Source organism: Halichoerus grypus, chromosome 8 (assembly GCF_964656455.1).
Source record: "Halichoerus grypus chromosome 8, mHalGry1.hap1.1, whole genome shotgun sequence".
In the NCBI taxonomy this organism is placed as follows: domain Eukaryota; kingdom Metazoa; phylum Chordata; class Mammalia; order Carnivora; family Phocidae; genus Halichoerus; species Halichoerus grypus.
Window position 1 is genome coordinate 3,513,405 of NC_135719.1, and position 22,155 is coordinate 3,535,559.

The 22,155-nt window shown below is 46.9% G+C and overlaps 1 protein-coding gene across 5 annotated transcripts in view; it reads right to left on the bottom strand.

Annotated features, from left to right (window-relative positions):
* Window positions 1-9,428: 9,428 nt before the first annotated feature.
* Window positions 9,429-22,155, bottom strand: part of SH3GL3 (SH3 domain containing GRB2 like 3, endophilin A3) — a 134,854-nt gene continuing 122,127 nt past the window's right edge. For all 5 annotated transcript variants that reach the window (XM_036072907.2, XM_036072908.2, XM_036072911.2 and 2 more), the window contains one exon: window positions 9,429-10,073. In XM_036072907.2, coding sequence (XP_035928800.1) covers window positions 9,868-10,073 — 206 coding nt within the window. In that variant the 3' untranslated portion in view covers window positions 9,429-9,867. The remainder of the gene's footprint in view (window positions 10,074-22,155) is intronic.

Sequence of the window (22,155 nt, forward strand, 5' to 3'; positions counted from 1 at the left end):
AGAATTAAGGGGGTGCCTGGGTGGCTTAGTGGGTTAAGCGTCTGACTCTTGATTTCAGCTCAGGTCATGATCTCAGGGTTGTGAGATCAAGTCCCACGTTGGGCTGAGTGTTGAGCCTATTTAAGATTCTCTCTGTCCCTCTCCCTCTGCTCCCCCTCCACCACTCATGCTCTCTCTCCCTCTCTTAAAAAAAAAAAGAGAGAGAGAATTAAGAAATAGTTCATCTGTTACTTGTTCATCTCATTTCTCTTTTCCATATCAGCTGTGAAATGGGCTGGATATCACATCAGGTCCAGAACTAGAGATATGGATGCTCATTGACTAAGAACCAACCATCTAAACATAACTTCTTTTTATCACACAGGGAGATATGAAAATCTACATAAATAAACATTTTGATTTGATTTGAAAATCAAACTTAAAGGGATGTAACTTATCTCTCATTTTAAGGATGCCAGTTAAAAGCTAGCTTCTAGAATACTGTTCCAGCTTTCAGAATCCTGAGAAAGAGGTTCTAGCCTAGCATTCCCATGCATTCCTCCACAAAAATAGGTCTGGGCAGGAATTATTCATGAAGAAGGCTTGGGTGTGAAGTAAGAATTCCAGACGAAAAGGAAAACGTGCAAAGGCCCAAGGATGAAAGTTCCAATTTAACAACCACATGCTTTTCAAATGTTTGGTGTGGCAGAGAAAATGTGGCACATTTGCCAAATCCCTTCTCATATGCCTCCTCCTTGGAGGCTACGATTCCCAGCTTTCTGGCAGAGCCATGTGACTTATTCTGGCCAATGAAATAAGAGTGGAATTGCTGTGTATCTCTTCCGAGTCAAGGCAATGGAAAGCTCCCGTGGCTTCTCCAGTCCCTTTCTTCCCCTTGGGCAGTTAACACAGATGCTGTGCATTGGCATGACGAGCCACAAGTCAAAGGATCCTGGATTGCTGGCCCATGAATTCATGGACGGATGGCTTGGAGAGTCATCCGACCTACGCTGGGATTTATATGAACAAGCAATTACCTTTTATCTGTTGAACCTCTGATGTTTTTCAGTTATTTGTTACTGTAGCATAAACCAGTCTATGCAGACGAATACATTCGGGGCACAAAGTGAAAATGGCATTTGCTCAAGTTCAATGGACAGAAAGTGGGCAGGGGTCAAGTTTGTGAAGGGCACACATGCTGCCATGCTATGGGGTTTTGGACTTTAAGCTCAAGGGCTTGCTTAGAATACTATCCGGCAGAGCCACGGCATGATAAGATTGGAATGATTACTCTGCTGTATGTTTAATAACCCAAGCGAGAGTCCTATTAGCATACCCTGGCACAAGCCGTCAGGGGCATAGGAGGAAATCGATGGATTTGAGAGTTGTCAGAGAGAGAGGATTGATACGACTTGGTGAATGACTTAAAACGTAGGGGACCAGGGAGAGATGAGTCAAGGCTAGCTCCCTGATTTTTGACATGGACCCTGTGTCATTCACTAACACAGAGAACATAAGAGGAAGAGGAACATACTGGTTTCTGATTTTGATTTCTGCCTTTGTCTTCATCGTTTGCTCATATGGCTCAGAGGCTCAGGCTTGAAGCATGTTTTCTCAACTCTGTTCTTTTGCTCTTCCGTTGTGAGCGTCAGCCTGAAAGGCATACCCAGAAGCCCCCGAGTCCTCCAAGGCAAGTATGACATTCAGTCCTAGCCTGGGTCCCTGGTTTACCATCAAAGCAAGAGTGGGACTTACTTGGCATTCCCCATGAAATTGCTAAATGCTATTTCATTAAATATGTGCCAGAGCAGTGTATTTTTATTGTTGTTTTTGAAAACCAAGAAAGAAACCAAAAGACTGCATGAAATAAATGTTCCTCAGTTCATGTATGTAGTCAGGAAAACTGAGAACACAATGTCCTATGTTCTGCAAAGCATAAATAAAGAAATTGGAAAAGAAAACTAAAACAAAACAAAACAAAACAAAAACCCTGGTATTGACATGAAATTTCAGGTCAGGTAGAGACTTCTGATCCAAAAAGATGGTTTGAGCTCAATTTTTTTACTCAAACCACCTAAGCATAACCACTAAATGGATATGATATAAAAGTCTACATTAGTGCTGGAAACCGGGGAAGAAAATCATCCCCACAGCTGAGACACGGAGGGTCGATGAGCTACAGCAGTAGTAAGCATCGCTCCGCCAACAAGGGCCCTCATGACGAGGGAAGAGAGCTGCCCACCTTCAATGTCCTCCTTCAGCTCTGCTGGGAAGGCAGGAAGACTGCTCTGGAAGTAAATGGGGTGACAAGCACAAAAGAAAAAGTAATGTTGCAGGTTGGCAATATTGTTTTACCCCTCTGCCTTTAAAGACAGACTGATTCTGGGGCGCCTGGGTGGCTCAGTGGGTTAAGTATCTGCCTTTGGCTCAGGTCATGATCCCGGGGTCCTGGGATCGAGTCCGGCTCCCTGCTCAGCGGGGAGTCTGCTTCCCCTTTTGCCCCTCCCCCCTGCTCATGCACGCTCTCTCTCTCTCTCTCTCGCTCTCTCTCTGTGTCACATGCTCGCGCTCTCTCTCAAATAAATAAATAAATAAATAAATAAAATCTTTAAAAAAAAAGATGGACTGATTCTTTTTCTGCTCAATCAGCTGGGAGACTTCTCCTGGGCTTGGAAAGAATCAGAAGAATTTCTACTAATAAATTATATGCAGTGACCCAGAGAAGAAAGGATCCAGGGGAGGGCAAAGGAGAGCAGTGTGCAGAGTTTGAGAGATGAGAAGATGAGGGGAGAGGTTGCTGGGGTGACCGGGGCTTTGGGAGAGAGAGAGAACAGCTTGAAGAAGGCTGGATGCACGTTGTCCAACGCACTTCTGGATGTGAAACCGTGCTGACGGGGAGCCCCAAGGCACAAGCACACGATCCAGTTTTCTTTCCAATAGTTGATTAGAAGCGGATTGTTGTCAACCCGGTGCCAGGAGCCAGGTTAGGGATGCTATCTGCCGGCCTTCTGCACGTGGTGGGGGGTGGTGGAGGGGTCTCCCCTCCGTAGGAGGCTACTACATTGGCATGCCTCTTACCAGCCTCCTCCTTTAGCTTCCTCTCGGCTAGGTAAACCAGAGACCATGGTTTTAAAAAGTATTCAGTTTAAGGTAAACAAGAGGGGTCATCTTCCCAGCCAAGGTTCTGAGGGAGCACTAACTCCCCCATCTTTGAAATCTCAGGAGTCACAGGGCCTGGGAGAAGGGTCATTTCCGAGTTGCAGGTGCACTGGGAGATCCTAGAGGGAGGCAGCCTCGTGTCCTCATCTCTCACCGTTCCTATGGCTTCGTGCCACAATGATAAACGCATCCATATCGACTGGGTAAGTATGTAGACTGAAATAGTAGGACAGAATGGTAGGAGAATAACCATCAGCTAGCTTAAAACTAGAAATAATACGGTAAGTGTGAGTGTGCAAGGGAGCCTGTGAACAGCACCTGTTTCTCTGCCCAAATCTTGAGCAACAAGACAGAAGGGGAACGCTTGGGCAGAGCCCATCCGGCGGCCGCTGAGCATCTGTGCGCTCTCCGCAGGTGAGCTGCTCCCAAGAAGGGGAAGGGAGGAGCGTAGCTGATGTCTGCCCTGCCCCTTTTCCCAAAAAACTCGCCCTCGGATTCTGCTTCCCTCTGGACCCAGGGCTCAGGAACTAGAGGACATAGAGAGGGTAGGAAAGTCACACTAACAGAGCTGCTTCTCTGTGGAGGAAATACCAAAGCAGAGAAGAAGGATCGGCCACCAGCCCCAACCCCGGCATTCCTGGGGGGTTCTTCTGTTAGTCTCTTGGGCTCAGTCCGTCTCAGAACACCCCACTGCCTGTCTTCATGAGGCCACTACTGTAATATCCCCATGGACAGGGTAGATTTTCCCCTAGAAGACTCTGACGTGAGTTAAAACAGTGCAAGAATTGAATTAACTCCAAGGCCACTCCATTAGCTTTCCTGGGGCTGCTGTAACAAATTACCACAAGTGGGTGGCTTAAAACTACACAAACGTATTCTCTCACTGGTCTTCAGGGCAGAAGTCAGAAATCAAGGTGTTGCCAAGTCTGCGCTCCGGCCGATGGCCCTGGGGGAGAATCCTTCCTCGCCTCTTCCCCCTTCTGGTGGCTACGGGCCTTCCTCGACTGCGGGCTGCATCCCTCCCATCTCGGCCTTTGCCTCCACGTGATCTTCGCATGACCTACCCCGATGTGTCTGTCTTGTGACAAGTGTCCCTCTCCTTTTTCTTTTTTTTTTTAAGATTTTTTTTTTTTTTTTTTTTGACAGAGGGAGACACAGCGAGAGAGGGAACACAAGCAGGGGGAGTGGGAGAGGGAGAAGCAGGCTTCCCGCTGAGCAGGGAGCCCGATGTGGGGCTCGATCCCAGGACCCTGGGATCATGACCTGAGCCGAAGGCAGACGCTTAACGACTGAGCCACCCAGGTGCCCCTGTCCCTCTCCTTTTTCCTGTAAGGAACCAATTATTAGATTTAGGGCCCCCCTCCCCAATCCAGGATCTTAAGATCCTTAACTTAATTGCATCTATAAAGACCCTATTTCCAAGTGAGGTCACATTCTCAGGTTCTGGGGGGTTAAGACTAGGACATATTTTCTGGTGACCATTATTCTACCCACTATCACCACCAAGACCTAAACTCTGTATCCTGTATCCTCTATCCCACCTGAAATTATGTCTTACTGTGTTGTCTGACCTAGCTGATCAGAGATTGTACAACTGAGACCAAAAGACATTAAGATACTCTAACAATAATATGCTAACATAAATACGCCCCAAATCTGGATGTAAAATTTCTTCCATTACCAAATTCCCAGGAGGAAATGACTATATTGTGCTCCGGTCCTGATGCTAAGCACAAGAGCTGCTGGTGACTCACCCCGGGCCCCTCGGTGGTTCTGAAAGTGTTATCGAGTCCCCCTCACAAAACCTGGGCTGTTCCCTGAATACACAGTCAGCGTCTATGACGGCAATCACGGCCAGTTCCTCGTCTCCCTCGAGAAATGCAGATGCACAGGGAGCCAGGTCTGCCTCCTGGGCTGATTTCCAGGGTCTGAGATCAGCATCTACTCCTGACCTTGTCCTTCTATGTTTTACCTGCCACATTTCCTAAAAACCCAACATTCCCATCAGATTTTGAATTTCACTCAGTATATCACGTTCTATATCCCTTCCAGTCGAGCTGAGTTGCCCTGCTAACCAGGTGAGCTACGAACTGTTGTTTGCCTGCTGCATGGACACTTAACGTGACGTAACCGTAATACCGTCGGCTTATAGGATCCTGCGGTTGTTTCAAAGAAATCCATGGAGGATCTGAGGAAAAGAATTCATCAGACGAAGTGGTTGCCACTGACCTGCCCCCGTAAGACTGCCCCCTGGAGGCAGCTGGGGGGATATGTGGCACGACCAGACACCAGTAATCAGCTCCTTAAATCAAGTACTGATTTCTAAGTGCCTACCCTTCTATGGCAGAACGGACTTTTCCTATAGACCAAGGAATGACAAGAGGCAAATACCCAGGCATTTGCTCTCTCCAGGATGTTTTGGTTAGGCCAACAGTGTATTACAGGGTTTTTTGAGAGATCAAAAGTATATCCAACATGAGGTGAGGTCAAAGCTGGTGTCCGGCCATTGGCATGCGCAGTGATGCCCACAGCAACTGGTGTCCCTCAGCTCAGACCCAGTGTTTTCATGAACACATGGGACTGAGGCCAAGCTGGCGCTCTCAAATTCACAAGACATCCCTGGAGCCCTAATCCACTTACCTTGGACCCATCCTGACCTACCATCCTCCTTCTTGAGCAGAAGGGAACTTCCATGTAGGACACTGTAAACTAATCCAGTTGTGCCTTTTCTCCCCATTTCCCTTCAACCCCACCTGTCTTAACATCCTAAATATATGTCTAATCAATTTCTGATCTTGCTCCAATGATGTGGATTTCAATATTCTGGACTACTCTATCACTCAGCGTATCTTTGATGGCTTCATTCTTATGTCTATGGATGCTGTAACCTTGGGCAGATATTTAGAAGCCTCGGGACACAACCGTCCACGCCCATTGCCTATTTTCCTGTAGGTATGCAGCTCTAAACTACTGTTTCTTTTTCAGTAATGATCACTAGAACCTATTTGCTACAAATTAGGTTGTAAATGTCTTAGCCCTAGACCCCACATTTGCTAATGTCTCTGAGAATATACCTTATTCAGTACACTATAATTCTAAGTCTCTTTGGTACCAGCGTGACTAATGATGTTGAGTACCTTTTCATGTGCTTATTGGGTATTTATATGCCCTCTTTTGTGAAGTGTCTCTTCAAATCTTTGGGCCATTTTTAACTGCTTATTATTGACTTGTAAGAATTCTTTACATAGTCTGAATATAAGTCTATAGTCAGAGATAATATGTATTTTGACTATTTTCTTCTAGATATGTATTGTGAATACTTTCACCTGTGGTTTGTCTTTTTATTACTTTTTTAAATGGCATTCTTAGATGAGCAGAAATTTTTTAATTTTTTTTTTTTAAGTAGGCTCCATGCCCAGTGTGGAGCCCAAAGCAGGGCTTGAACTCATGACCATGAGATTAAGACCAGAGCCAAGATCAAGAGTCAGACATTTAACTGATTGAGCCACCCAGGCACCCCAGAAATTTTTTATTTTAACGAAGTCTAATTTATCAGTTTTGTTTGTGGGGGTTAGTGCTTTTTTCTGTCCTAAGAATTTATGCCCACTTTCAGGTTATGAAGACATTTTCCTATGTCTTCTTCTTCTTCTTTTTTTAAGATTTATTTATTTGAGAGAGAGAGAGAGAGCATGAGCAGCGGGAGGGACAGAGAGAGAGGGAGAGAGAGAATCCCAGACTCCATGCCCAGCACAGAACCTGATGCGGGGCTCAATCCCATGACCCTGAGATCATGACCTGAGCTGAAACCCAGAGTCAGATGCTTAACCGACTGAGCCACCCAGGTGCCCTGAGAACAGACATTTTAACAATATTACTATCTCTGTCCATTTATTAGCTCTTCGATTTTTATATGCAAAGTTGTGTAGTTCTCAGTGTCAAGGTTTTGCATATCTTTTGTTCAAATACTTTCTAAGTATTTTGTACTTTCTGTTGCTCTTATAAATGACATTTTTTCATTATTAAAACAAACATTTAATAATTGCTTCCAGTATATAGAAACATTGATTTTTGTATGCTATCTCATGATCTTGATAAATTTGCAGTATACATATTATTATATATACTACTATATATGTTAATAGATAAATATATATGTATTAGTTCTACATTTTTTGTAGATTAAGAATTGTTTACATATTCAATCTTGTTTTCTGCAGAAAAAGACAGTTTTATTTCTTGCTTTTCAATCTTTAGGCCATTTTTTTTCCTTGCCTTATTGTATGGTTATAAACTCATTTTAAAAACCGTTATAAAGGGTATTTCTTATAAATACTCCATCTTCCCTTTTATATAGGTCTGACTGGCCTTCTGATAACGTGAGTCTTCTTTGAACTATGCTCATCTTCATTCCCCAGATAGAAGTACCTTTTCCCCATTCTCCCAGTTTCTATGAGGAGCGATTTTCTCCAAATAATCCTAGCTAGTTGAGTTACCGTGCTTGTGAGTTTGGGTTAGGAACCGGGCCCAAGTACCATAGCCCCTCCTTGGAAGCTGGCCTGCATGCAGGGAATGTGCATTCTTGACCGTTGGCAGCCATGGTTAAAGGCTCTGTCCCTCTAAGAGCGGGTGACGACAGTCCACTCCTCCCAGACTGGACTAGGTAAGTATGTCTGATCCCTTTGGGGCTCTGTTAGCAGATGCTTTTGCTCTCATCCTAAGCTACATATTCTGATACAGCCTTTTATGATGCAGGTTACATACTGGCTCTTACCTGTTTTAACCCTTGACTAATGTCAGTTTATTTTGAACTCACAAGGGAAAGAGGGGAGCCATTTACTGAAACCTCACAAGACCCCCCCCACCCATCTATAACTGCAGTTACAGTCAGCTGCAGTTACTGCAATTACTGTTTATTAACTCAGTTAACTGCAATTAGTTTATTTCCCAAACAAGATATGGAAGCATATTACAGGCATTGAGAATGGCTCTGGACTTCTCTTTGATAAATTTCAAATATGGCAGCTGGAGACGGAAAGCTGATGGGGTATAAAAAGCTACTTTGGGGGCGCCTGGGTGGCTCAGTCGTTAAGCGTCTGCCTTCGGCTCAGGTCATGATTCCAGGTCCTGGGATCGAGCCCCGCATCGGGCTCCCTGCTCGGCGGGAAGCCTGCTTCTCCCTCTCCCACTCCCCCTGCTTGTGTTCCCTCTCTCACTGTATCTCTCTGTCAAATAAATAAATGAAATCTTTAAAAAAAAAAAAAAAAGCTACTTTGTGAGTATGTGGGGGCAAACACATAGGATGAGAGATAGCGTGGGAGAGAGGTGAACACAGACATGGGAGGGAGACTACCTAGGTCAGGAGCCCAGCTCTGGCATTTCGTGACCATGTGACTGTGGACAGATTACTCAGCCTTGCTGCATCTCAGTTCTCTTATCTGCAAAATAGGTTGTTAGGAGGATTGAGTTTATTCATTTAAAGGCTTACAGTGGCACCTAGCACACAGTAAGCACTCAATAAATGTTAGTCATTATTATTATTTTATTATGGATGCTACATATACAACTGCTTTAGAGAAGATGTCGGGGAAGGGAGCTGGTGGGAAAAGAAAGGAGGAAAAATGTCCAGGATGTTGTTGTGATCTTACTGATGTACCAAGGACCCAGAAGACTGAGAAGTCTGGCTTTGGTCACCTTAAACCAACCTGGCCGCTGGGCATTTGTTACTAATGTCAGTGAAAAGCAAGGTCCAGCCAGGTGACCTCAGTGGGCACCTCAGTGGGCAGTGGGGTGCGCTTCAAACTCTGCCTGTCACACCACCGGCTCTTGGATCCTGGGCAAGCCGTCCGATGAGTCTCCCTCTCTGTGGAAGGAGAAAGGATACCCGCCCCTGTGAGTGCTGTGGCACCCCCCGGATCGAAGTACACGATGAGTGCATACTCTGAGCGAGGCCAGGGGCTGGCTCTCTGAACCCAAGCGGTCTCGTTACCGTGCACTCAACCTGACTCCTGATCCTGCTCCCTCCTGAGCATGCCAACAGGACCTGCGTGAAATACCTACCCAATACTGGGCAGCAGCAGAAGGTTGTGTTAAGCTCTCTTTAAATAAACTTGACAGTGCATGGAAGAGTCTTCTATCCCTGACTTGGAAGGAGGGTGTGCTGTGTTCGAATCGGGGGACAGTGAAGGCCCACTCTCAGACCTGCTGACTCAGGAAGAAGCATCCACGCATCCACACTGGCGCTTAGAAGTCCATTCAACATTAAGAATAACCAAGGCTTTTCGCCAACATGGTATGGTGTGTCATATTTATTGGGCGATTCACAGTCAGCTAAAACATAAGGAAAGACCAGATGACATCAGTAATGTCAGGAAACAAAATATTTAGCATTTCTTAAGTTTCAAATTTTGCATTCCGTTGCAGCTGAGGGATATAAACGGGCAATTCATGGACATAACTGCAATTTATTTTTAGCAACAAGAAGCACATTCATTTATTTAACCGATGACTTTTAGGACAATAAGCAAAAAGAAAGAAAACTATAGTTTCATGTAGCTAAGACGGGAAAATCATTTATACAAATGAAACGGATACAAAATACATTATAAAGAGAACGCACATACAAAAGTCATTAAGTTGGTCCAAGAACAAGGATGTCACAGACACACTGAGAGAACACTGGTGTGAATTCATTTCCGTTATGAAAGTATGTCCAAAGTGTGAGTTACACATTTACTGAGGTAAAGGCACGATCACTTCAACATAATTAATGGGGAAGAATCCAGATTCCCCGTGTAGCAACCCTTCATACCAGTTTTCATCTATTTGATTGGTTAATGTAATGATGTCCCCTTCTTTAAATCCTAGTTCTCCTTGGTTTTCTGGCTCAAAATCATAGAGACCACGACAGCAGGGCTGGTCCATGGGAACGTTAGAACCTGTCCACGTCATATGGAGACAAAAAGTACGGGTTAACATGACACATTATCCTTGGAGGAGCGGGGAGCCGGAGAGGTCATGAACAGCAGGCCCCCGCCTTCCTCCCCACCGGGCGGGCTCGGCCCCACTCCCAGGGGCTGGGCTCGCCGTGTCTGTCCCAGCTGCCCCCAGCCAGAGGATGCCCTCGCTGACCTCCCGGGCCCACGGCCTTTGGCTTTTCCCTTTGGTACTCCCTTCCTTCCGGAGGAGTCAGGCCCAGCCCACCTCCCTGAAAGCCCGGAGCCCGAGGGGGACACAGAATTCCAAGGCCCAACCCCTGCCCTCAGGGAGCTGATGGTTTCTTTGTGGACACGGGACAATGCGTGTGCGACATTTAAAGGGCACAGAGATGAGGTGGAGAATCACTTAAAGCTCAGAAGCTCAGAGCAGGAAGAAGCAGGAAAGGCCCTGGGTGGTCGGGACGTCTTCCCGGAGCTGGTGACCAGGAGCTGGAATGAGGCAGGTGTGACACGGGAGAGGATGGGGCCAGGCTATTCACGGCCCAGCCTGACATGCTGGGCTTACTGTATGAAGCCAGGCGTTCTCAGAATAACATTTTTCAAATAGTTATTTTTTAATTTCAAAACTAAAACCTGGCAATAGTAAGAAAGGGATGGAGAGGAAAGGAAGGAAGGAGAGGGGGAAGGAGCGAGGGAGGGAAGGGAGGAGAAAAGTATGCAAAACTGAGAAAAAGTCAGTTGTAACCCCACTAACCCAGAGACAACCAATGTTAAACTAACATTTTGGTGGACAAGCTTCCAGATGTCTTGATGAACACATCTGTGTATGTATTTACATAAATATATTCTTTTCATCAAAGAACATTCCTATACATATAATTGTGAATCTCTTTCCAGAATACTTTTAATTGCTGACCGGCCGTCAACTCTCTCAGTATGACATAATTTCTTTAACCCACTTCCTATATCGCTGGATAGATAAAGTCCTTCCTTCCCTTCTCTCTCTCTCCCTCTCTCTCTTTCCTCTTTTTCTTTTGTTCTCATTAGGCTTTCCTAGAGAACTCTTTGAAAAACATCCTAATGCATGTTTATTTACAAACATGCACAATCAGTACCTGAAGGTAAACCTCAGAAGGGGATTTACCTATTCATAGGACATAAAATTTTTCCAAGACTTTAACTTTTACTGTCAATTTATTTGTCTATTGTTTTTTGTCTTAAAAGTTTTAGGAGCCCCTTAGAAAATGTCAAAAATATTTTTTATATTTATCATGTTTTCTTCCATTTGTTTTTGGAGCATGTCCTGGGGATGGGGCAGGGAAGGGGGTTTCTGGTGCACACAGAGAACACATACAGAAATCTTAATCAGCACAGTCAAGCTCATCCACCTTTCCATCCTATTTTCTCCTCCACATACATACATACATACATATATATATATATTTATATGTATATATGTATATTTATATGCATATATGTATTTATATGCATTTAGTTGAATGCATCCCAGGAATGATTTAATTTTTTCATGTGAAAATTTTTACTCTTAATTCCATTGAGTTTTGGCAAACAGAGGCATTATTGATTTTGACGATGCTGAAGCAGTTATCTCAAGACAACTTATCAAAGGACCCATTCTTCCTCCACTGACTTCAAATACTACTTTTATCTTCATCATATATTTAATGATCATGTGCACTTGGGCGTATTTCAGGATTTTCTATTTTCTCCACTGACGCATTTAGGTAACTGTAACGATGTATCATTTTAAATATTGTAGCTTTAAAGTAAGTGTTAATAATTAATAAGGTAAGTTCTTCATTTCCTGTTCTCATGAAATCACTCCACTCCATAAACTTCAGTATCAATGTATTGAGTTTCCCCCCATAAAAATCTCATTTTGGGGGCACCTGGCTAGCTCAATTGGTACAACATATAACTCTTGATTTTGGGCGGTGACTTTAAGCCCCACATTGGGCACAGAGATTACTTAAAAAAAAAAAAAAATCTCATTTTGATTTTAACTGGATCATATTTTTTTAATATTAAGATTAGTTTTAGAATATTCTTTCCGTAGATGTATTTATTTATTTGCATAGGCAGGGGGAGAGGCAGAAAGAGAGAGAGTGTCCTCAAGCAGACTCCCTCCCTAGCATGGAGCTGACATGGGGCTTGATCCCAGGACCCTGAGATCAGCACCTGAGCCGAAATCCAGAGTCAGCTGCTTAACTGCCTGAGCCACCCAGGCAGCCCTAGAATATTTTTAATGAGTGATGACCACCGCAGGCCCTAGAGGAACCACTTACTCATGGGTGATACTTTTATCCTAGAGCTAGACCGGGTTTGTTACCGTTTAAGAATTTTGCATCTGTATTTAAAAGTGAAATTACTCCCATTTTATATTCTGGTCAGGCTTTGATATCAGAGCATGTCAGCTTTTATAAAATAGACCTTTTTTTCTATTTTCTAAAATCTTCGAGCTTGAAGATTTGAAAAAACTTGCCCCCAATTATCTTGGCTTATGGACTTCTGCATGTAGAATGCTTTCTCCAACAGTTTATGATAGTGACATAAGAGTGCCTGGGAAGGAGAGGGGGTCATCCCCATCCAGGTCACCACAGCCCCTCACAGGGACGTGTGGCCTCAGTGGTTCTCATGATTCCGAGCCGAGGCAGGAGGATGAGGAGCAGAGAGGCTACCCTGGCCAGGGGAGGTGATGCCCGACCCAGAGAGGTCAAGGGCATGGACCACTGGTGAGTTCAGAGCAGACATGACTGTCCCAGGGAAGATGGAGCTGGAAGGAAGCCAAGCCCCACCCCACGAAGACCATGCACCCTGTCTACCCGGCAACCACTCCAGGGGCAGAGGCGACCGCCAGAAGGCAGAACAGGCCATCCAGAAGGAGACCGGGGAGGCCCCCACACTACCCACAGCCAACTCGTCACGGCCCAGTTTCTCTCGTCACGCCAGCAGAGCGAGGTCTGCAAAGATGCGAGGCAGTGTCCCAGGGCAAGACCATGCCAGGTGCACGGTCCACGTCCTTTAAGACGAGCCGAATCCCCACACAGGACTGAAATATCCGTGTATGTCATCTCACCTCTGCCATCCTATTTTACGCTTTCTGTTCTTACTGCCTTTTTCTGTGATTATGAAACATCCTTCTTTCTCTCTCTCGACTTTTGAGAGTCGAAACAAGTTCTGCTAAAGATTATGTTCCTTCCTCACCAAATCTTTCATGTCCCCGTAAAGAGAATATAAATTTGGGTATTTCTCTGGTTGGTCAAATAAGAAGCCCCTCCTGGGCAGCAAATCCCTGCGTGGGGCCCGTTTGTCTCTCTGACGGACGGGGAGGCCCTCCTTCAGTGCCAGCCCCGCTCCTGACCTTGCCAGCACTCTGTCCACACCCGGGTGGGAGTGGAAGCCAGGAACTCCTTCTCTTGCGGGCTGTTTATCAGTGAAGTTCCCCAGTGGGGCTGAGATGGCCCCGCTGTCTTCCTGTCATCGTGGCTCTCAACATGGCAGCAGACTAAAAAGCTCACTGCTTTTAGTGGAGCCCCAGGCCAATTAAATCAGAAGTTCTGGTGGTGGGACCTGGGCCTCAGGATTTTTAAAATTTTTCAGGTGTCTCCGATGTCCAAGGGAGGTTGTAAATCACCCGCTGAACGGCCTTTCCTTCCCTCTGCTTTCTTCAACCAGAGCTTGGGAGTGTCGAGGAGTTTCAGCTGGTAGGGAAAGGGAGGAGACCCACTTCTCCCTCTCTGGAGAAGAAGCTCCTTCCCATGTGGTAACTTACAGGTAGATGAGCCTTTTAGAACCTAAATCCACATGCACTATCGTCTCTAGAACGTATGTGATGTTTCTAGCATTTGGATGGCTCCTTCCATGACATACCTCCATCCCACCCCAACTTTGTATATTCCTTTTGTCCTAATGATGGCCGTGGAAGGACTTCAACACGGAGGTCCAGTTCATTATCTTGAATTTGAACAGAACGACATTCAGTTGCTTCAGAGCATTGGGAAATGGAGTGTTTAGCATGCAGAACTTTTCATTTTCCTTTGGAAATGCAATGCCTAGATGGGCGAGTTGGGGTACTGAAAATCCATACCAACCTGGGCTGTTGGGTCAAAGTCAACTTTATTAACGAATACCTGTTTTAATGTGGTCTATAAAAGTGATTACTATCCTTTTAGCAAGTCTTGCACTCCCAGCGCATTGAAGAGGGAGATGGAGTCAGGTGCCAAACCACACGGTCGTCTTGGAAAGCATTTCCATGAACATGAAATGTTAGTGCTATGAGGGTATTTGGTGGCCCCCCATGGACCGTTCTCTTTTTGAAGAAGAGGCAGTGATACCTCCAAGAGGTCATAACAGCCCCAGGACTAATGGCAAAGCCAGAACCAGACACCAGGGCTCCCAGCCTGGGATCTATCCTGCTGATGTCACCTCCTACGTGATCTGTGACGCCGCTAAGGGTTGCCAAGACATTTTATGGGCTATCACACTGACTACGGGTCTAACTACATCTATTTTTTCCTCCCATTGACTCTGCAAGCTGCCTACCTGCAGTGACTAAAATCAATGCTGAATGGCAGGCACGCACTCACCCTACCCACCAGCTACACGCACATAAATGTGCACTCCCGGCACACACACTGAACAGATCAGGGAAAAGACACATTACTCACTTCGCACTTCATTTATTCTAGGCAAGGGACCATTGCCACACTGCCCACTTTGATTTTCTAAGAGCTGGAAAGCGACCAGCACTCATATCACACTCCATCAGCAAGTGAACCCAAAACATGGCGTCTCTCCTGAGAGGCGGTGGGGTGGCGTAATGATGCAGGCCAAAGTTCCCTGACTCAGGTAAGACGTGAGCACCTGGCTCTCCGGCCACCTCTGCATGGCCCCCAGCCCCACACGCAGTTCTACCAGCATGGGCACCAGGGAAACCCACACCCACCAGAGCTCGGGCTGGCTGTCCTGAACTATGCAAGCAGGACGATAGCCCGGAATATCATCCAGTGCGTTTGTCAAGCTGGGTCATTTCTGCTGTCGGGGGCCTTCAGCCCGAGGAGCTGTGGCCTCCCTTACTTTAGGGAGAGAGGAGACCCTGCACATGAACAACGCAGTCAATGTTACAACTTCTAGGTTCCAAAATCATGCCATTTCAGCTGCGAACTGGTGTCAAAGCCAAGGTTTACAGGCTTTCAGGCCCATGCCAGAGCCAGGTAGGCTTTTATGGGATTTAAGAGGCAGAGAGAGAGAGACAGACAGATAGGCTGACTTCTGGAGTCCTAGGAACCAGGATCTGAAGAATGCGGAGCATGGAAATTTTATTTCAAGCCATGGAGAGGGAAGGGCTGTCTCCTGCCACCTGAGAAGACATAGAAGCTCTTTCTAGAGGCAGGAAGGGGCTGGAGAGAGAAGAGGGTGGGCAAGAAGGTTGAAATGCTCCCCTGATTCCACCCCGGGGCGGGGGGGGGGTCTTAGGCCCCACTTCCCACTGGAACTCTGGGAGAAGGCAGGTCCCCCAAGTGCTCTGAACCAACATGGTGGGGTGGTGTAATTACGCACGGAGGGGCCTGAGGGAGCCACCCCTGTCTCCCCATGAACTGTGAACAAATCTTAAGTCCCCCCAGGAAGTGAGGAGGTGCTGGGGGGGGCAGCTGGACCAGAGATGGCCTGGGGGTGGGCACACAGGATGCAGAGACCCCACAAGCCAGAGCCAGAGGCTTGGACCACGGAGCCGGGCCTGGAGTGACAAGTTATCTCAGCTGGGTGAGCAGTTCAGACCCAGACCAGCCTCCTCACCTGCCACCATGACATCTGGGCAACGTCCCCTGATATCCGGGCACCATCTTGGGCGAGAGGCGTGCGGAGGAGAGGGTCTGTGAGAAAGACCAACAGCCCTGACAGGGAGTCTCAACGGAACTGACTGGGTTTAAGTCCTAAATTGACCAAGTAATAAATGTATAGTCTACTTTCTCTTGAAAGAGACCGAGTTACCTTGAAATGGCAAGATTATGTTTTTTTTCCACCATTAGAAGAGATGGAAAAAAGATTAATTTTTTTTCTTTTTCTTTTTTTTTGGCCAACAGTAGAAATGGAAAAAAGATTAACTTGTTTCCGCCACCGGTCTAAATGGAGACTCATAAGCAAGTTCAGTTCACTTGAAGAGAAGTAAAGTTTCTGCCCCCCGAAGCGATCACAGAGGAAGCTGCCCTCTCCACAAGAGAGAAGAAGTCAGAGGCAGCATGCACGGAGCCCACAGGCCAGGCAGAACAGGCTGCCTCTCCTCGGAGACCAGACACAAACACCTACACGGTGCCCGGGGGCCCGGCTTCCCACGACCGGAAGCCAGCACTTCTGCTGAAACCTTCCCGTAAGGAAAGATGGGTCCTCCCCAGCGTCCCATCTCTGGGGACAACTCGTTCCTTTTGTCCCCTGGGGTCTTGCGGCTGCTGCCCCTTGACCGCCCGCACACCCGGCCGGCTGATGAGGAGGCGCATGCTGTCCGGTGTGACGCCCCCAGCCCCAGCCTGGGCTGCCCAGCAAGGACGCTGCCCTGGCCGAGCGGTCCGTGTTTATTTTCTCTTACTCCCGAGACCTGGCTTAATGTAACATGAGAGTAGAGGTGGGAAAAACACAGACTTCCTTGTTAAAGCACCGAAACAAAGATTATTTTAACAGAGAAAAGGGAGTGTCCCTGTTGAATATTTATTATTCAAGTTCTGATCCACACCATTAGGAGAAAAAAGGAAACAAAGGACAGCAGAACACAAGAGTTTCAAGGGGGCTGGTTGAGTATGCACTGCAACAGGAAGGCACAATGGGTAGGGAAATCGTGTTCTCCCTAAAATATGTTTCCTTTCCCTCTTGGCAATAATGTGGCCCAGCTCCTAACAATATTGGGTCCCCTCTTACTATTTTCACAACACTAAAATTCTGGGGAGTGCCCTTCCCCACCCCACCTTCTGTTTCCCCAAGTCCCTGATGCAGAGGGCCACTCACTCATACCGAGATGCCTCATGCATCTCATCCCGGTGGTGGTCCCATGGTCCTCAGCCCCCGTCAGCAACGGGGATGACACCATAACCCTCAGTGCCAGGACAAAATTCTAAGTGCCTCACTGACATCAGTGGATTTACTTTGGTACTTTACCCCCGCCCCCAGTTTGATGGATGGAGAAATTAAGGCATACACAGGTTGAAAGCAGGTCAGCAATGAGGCTGAGACTTGACCTCCATCTGGGCCCACAGTCTGCTCTTGATCTGAAAATCATTAGCTTTTGAGTTCATCCCCACTCAGTTTCTGAGCCAACCCCAAGACGAGGGTGGGGGTGAGGGTAGGGAGCAGGGTCTATCAGTTGGGCTTGGTGAGCCTGTGCATCCTCAGCTTGGCATGCTCTGGGGAGCTCCCAGGCCCTGGAATGCTCTTTGGGAGCATTCTCCCCTAAATCCCTCCCTGGTCCTCAAAGGTCTACTCAGGTCCCACATACTCCAGGGATGCCCTTTGGGTACTTATTCTCTGTCCTGTTTTCTTCTGCCTGAGCCCCTGCTTCAAAGGAGCAGCTCAGGCTTCAATTAAAAAACAAAAAAAACAAAGCAAATACAGGAGTAGACTCCGGGTGGTGGATTAGCCACCAGAGTGGACGTGGCATCCGATGGGCCTGGCGTTTCTGCAGCCCGGTCTACTCCTGTGCTCTCTCCCCCCTTCCTTTGCCATGTGCCAGGATCTGGGGGCCGGTTCTCCAGGGCTGGATTTCTCCTCCTGGTGCTGACTGCCATGGGTGGGGAGAGGCAGGGAGTGGTCAGTGCGACAGGGGGCATCCTTCTCTCGGTAGCACGAAAACATCGCCACTCTTTTGCTGGACTTAAACTTGGGTCCCTTTCAGACCCTCAAAGGAGCCCCCTGCTCACTCTTCTCTGCCTGCCCTGACTCTGGGGATTTCATTCCCTGGAGGGACCCGGGACAGAGCATCCCCACTGAAAGGCAAGCTATGATGCCCCCCGCTCCCCCACTCCTATTTTTTGGAAGGGAAAGGGGACAGAGAGAGAAGTGATTCATAAACTGCTGTCGACGTGTGTGCCTATCAGGGAACGAGGTATGGCGTCTGCAGAAGCTACTGACCTGACGAGGCTCTTTGTCTTTAGTAAATGCCCCAGACTGCTGTGCCTTTTGACTTTTTGTTCCTGCTTTTTTTTTTTTTTTAGTCTTTCTCTTGCCTCCCTTGTCGCTGGGCTGCGACCTGTCACTTTTCTGCCGTCAGTGGGCCTTCCCGAAGCAGTCCCTCGGCCTTCCTAATCTGCTGCTTCCAGTCTGCTATAGGCTAAGAAATCAGATAACCAGTTAGGTAACACGAACAGCCACGAGGGGGTGTGCCCAGCACCTCTGATCGAGGTGATCTTAGAATAACCCCGGGCGCTCAGGGTGATAACTCCTGTTCTCTCGAAGGGGAAACTGAGACCCAGAAGGAGGGAGTGAGAGCCAGGACCTGGGCCTCCCTGTGACCCCACAGCCCACCTAATGGTGAGGCCGGCAGGTGACCCCCGTCTGGGCCGGGTAGGCTCACATTCTGCCCACCTCCCGGTCTGAAGTCTGGAAGGTCACACACCCGTGGGGCTGCTGAGGAGCAGAGAGGAAGTTTCCTGTTAACGGTGGAGTTACCCCCACCGGGAATGGGACCCGAGCCTCCCTCTGGAGGGAGACCTGGCCGTGCCTGCACCGTAGGATGACGGGGTAGTTCACCTCTGAACGCACCGGGGCACAGAACGGATTCACACTTTCCAATTTATTTGCGGTTCAGACTCGTCTCAGACACTCAGTGAGTGCGTACTCCCTCCCGGCCAGGCGCCCCGCTCAACCTATGAGATACCATCTCTTCTGAATTAGAATGAACATTTTTGGTTCAAATTGTAATTTCTCTTTTCCCGACCTAAAATCTCAAGCACTCGCAGAAAAATTCTTTGGAAGCTAAACACCGTCCCTTCAGCTGACCCAGACACAGCGCTGGTGCGGAATTGTAATAAATACCACGAAAACCATTTTGTTCACCACCGCTAACATGCTATTTCTGTCCGCTGGTAATAAACTACATGGGAACTTCAGATCCCTGGTTTCTAGCTCTGGATTAGGTCACCCCTGGGCCCTGATTTTCTTACCTGCAAATTTTATGCCTTAATCTGTGGTTAATGCTATGGATTGAATGTCCGCATCCCCTCCGAATTCGTATGTCGAAGCCCTAATCCCCAGGGCAGTGACATGTGAGGCTTCGGGAAGGTGATTAGGTCATGAGGGTGACCCTCCTGAATGGGACAATGCTGCCCTATCAGGACAAGAAGACGGCCCTCCGTAAACCAGGAAGCGGACCCTCACCAGACGCAGCATCTGGTGGCACTTTGATCTCGGATCTCCCAGCCTCAGCACTGGGAGAAATGCGTGTTTGTTGTTCGAGCCCCCTGGTCGGTGGTATTCTGTTATAGCCGCCCAAGCTAACTAAGACAAGTAAAGTACTAAATTACTATGAAAAGTCTAGTGAAAGCCTACGAACTGTCTTTCTAGAAATAGGAACACTGTATGTGTCCACAGGAGATGTGTTTTATTGAAATCCCTTGTCAGGGAAACTCAAACTTCATCATTATACTGTAATCTATAAAAATAAGCATGTGTGATTTGTTTTAACCTGAATTCCAATCCTCCACAACTTACACGGGCTTCAGGAGTTGGGTGTGAGCAGTAAGCTTTGTGCCCCCCAACCCTTGCACAGCCTTGCTTGTCCTGAGACGTTATCTCAAAAGCTTCCTGGGACCACCAGGTCCTGTGTTTGTGGGCTGTCTTTGGCGCTCCGAGTGAAGGGAGAGCCGAAGACACACTGTGGCCTTAATCAGAGGTGGCTTCCTGGCCAATGGCATGGAGTTCAAGCTCACAGATGGGTTTTGTTTGGCCTGCTCCTTGCTCCATACAGTGTGGCTTAGTTACCAATATCTAAAAATCAGGAGCTTGCATGTAAACAAATATATGATTTCTGGCTTCTCTTGAAAAATCGGAAAGGCCGGCTCTTCTGGGCCCATATTCCTGGGCAACAAACAGCTGCTCCTGACAGCCGCTCCTGACAGCCAGCGCCCCTTTGGACAGGGCAAGTATTCGGCACTTGGCTATAGACTCACCTCTTCCCTTTTGTGCACCTGTCATGGAGGTCCGGTGACAGCCACCTGGTGCCAGGTCTGACCTGGCACTGCTTTCTTACGCTTCCCCAGTGTTTCTCATCCCCTAATCTGGCATTGGGGTTTACAGCTGGGGCCACACCCACGGGACAACTCCGGGGGGTCATTCTCGTGGACTCAAACATAAAGTCCTCTGGGACTGTGCCCTATAGCTGTCCTATGTGTTATCCCTGGAAACATCGACTTCTACACTATTTTTTAAAAACATAAGTACCTATATTAATATTTAGATGATGAGATGATGGCATTTCAAATTTTAACCTAAAGACCAAATGCATCATCATTGCAGAATATCAAAATTTTTAAATAGGCGGCATTTGAGATAATAAAATCATGCCATCATTTCAGCCATGTGGTATTAAAGTTCCCACCGCTAAATTCGAAGTTACACCTTACGGCTTTCCGAAAATTCTTTTTACAGACTGTTTAAAAGAATTACAGAAAGCCATTCCCTGCAGTGAGAAAGCCTTTCCCTCTAAAGCTTCCTTGGGATGAAAAATAAGAGAAGGATTCTTCCCCTTTCCTGAATCAGTGGCTACTGAGCAACAATAAGAACCATAGCTCACATTTCATTGTTTTAAAGAAATATTTTTTTAAACAGAGAACATATAAAATGTTCAATCTGTGCACTTCTCAAGTTTTTAAGAATGCTAAATACTCATAAAATAGAACTGCAGCAGCCATAGCATTGAGAGGGGAAGAAACTTGCAATGTGTTCAGTCCAATCACTTCATTTAGGGACAAGTTCAAATCCGCCCAGAGAAGTTAAGAAACTCACCCAAAGTCACACAGCTAATGAGTGCCAGATTCTGAGCTATACTGCAGGACTCCTGTTTCCTTGTTTCTCTCTTGTCAATCGTGCTGACCGGCCCATGGCTGATAATGTACAGAAATGCATATGGGGGGAGGGCTGGTGAGAGCAAAACAAACCAGAAAGCTATGGGAAGGAAAGAAGAAAAAGCAAGAAACAACCTGGCCACTGAGCAATCATTGCTGTCCCTGCTGAGTGAAAATTTTAATTTCCTCTTTGGAAATTTAGGTAAAAAAAAAATGCATATATTTCTATTTGCAAAGTGCTCGTCTTCTTCAAGTTTTGAACTTCACACTTGACTTTTGAATAAATGTTTATTTTCTAATGTAATCCCAGAGATTTTTGCTCTGATGAGGGGAACGACTCAGACTCTAGACATTATTTCCGAGCCCCTTAGCAGTGTCAAGAACTTTATAAAAGTCTCTTTTATACCTGGAGGGAGTGAGAATGTCTTCATAGAAGCCATTTGAGAGATTTATTTTGCCTCGCTCTGAAATGCCCGTAGCGTGCACTTGGAACCCACACGTGTTCACTACCCTCAGCCTTCCATATTTTCAAAGTCAACCTCAAGCTGGAACGTATTAACCCTAAGTTGTAATTATATAAAGTGACACCCTCTTTAAGAACTTAAATGGGGGGAAAAAAAACCTCATAAATAAATGAGTTGATAAAAAATGCAAAGTATACTTTTTCTAATTCCGTAAGTGACAACGAGGGGCCAGATACCCATGAGCTGGGGCGGGGAAGACGTGTGAGCCTAGGCTGCAAACTCCTCCACTATTTTCTTCAAAACCGAGGGTTTTCCGGGAACAATGCAGGCACACGTTTCAGTCCGGGGGACTTTTCTTGGCCCTGTCATCTCTTTGGGGACACGGGAGCAGCACATGCTGATGAAGCGTGGTGACCCCACGCGCCTGAGTTTGGACGGGCTGTGCGTCCTCCAAGCCAGGGCTGAACTTGGTTCTGCCTGCAATCCATCATCTCAAGATGTGACTTCCACCGCCCCCACCCCCTTCCCTGCTCCTGGCTCACTTTATTCTTT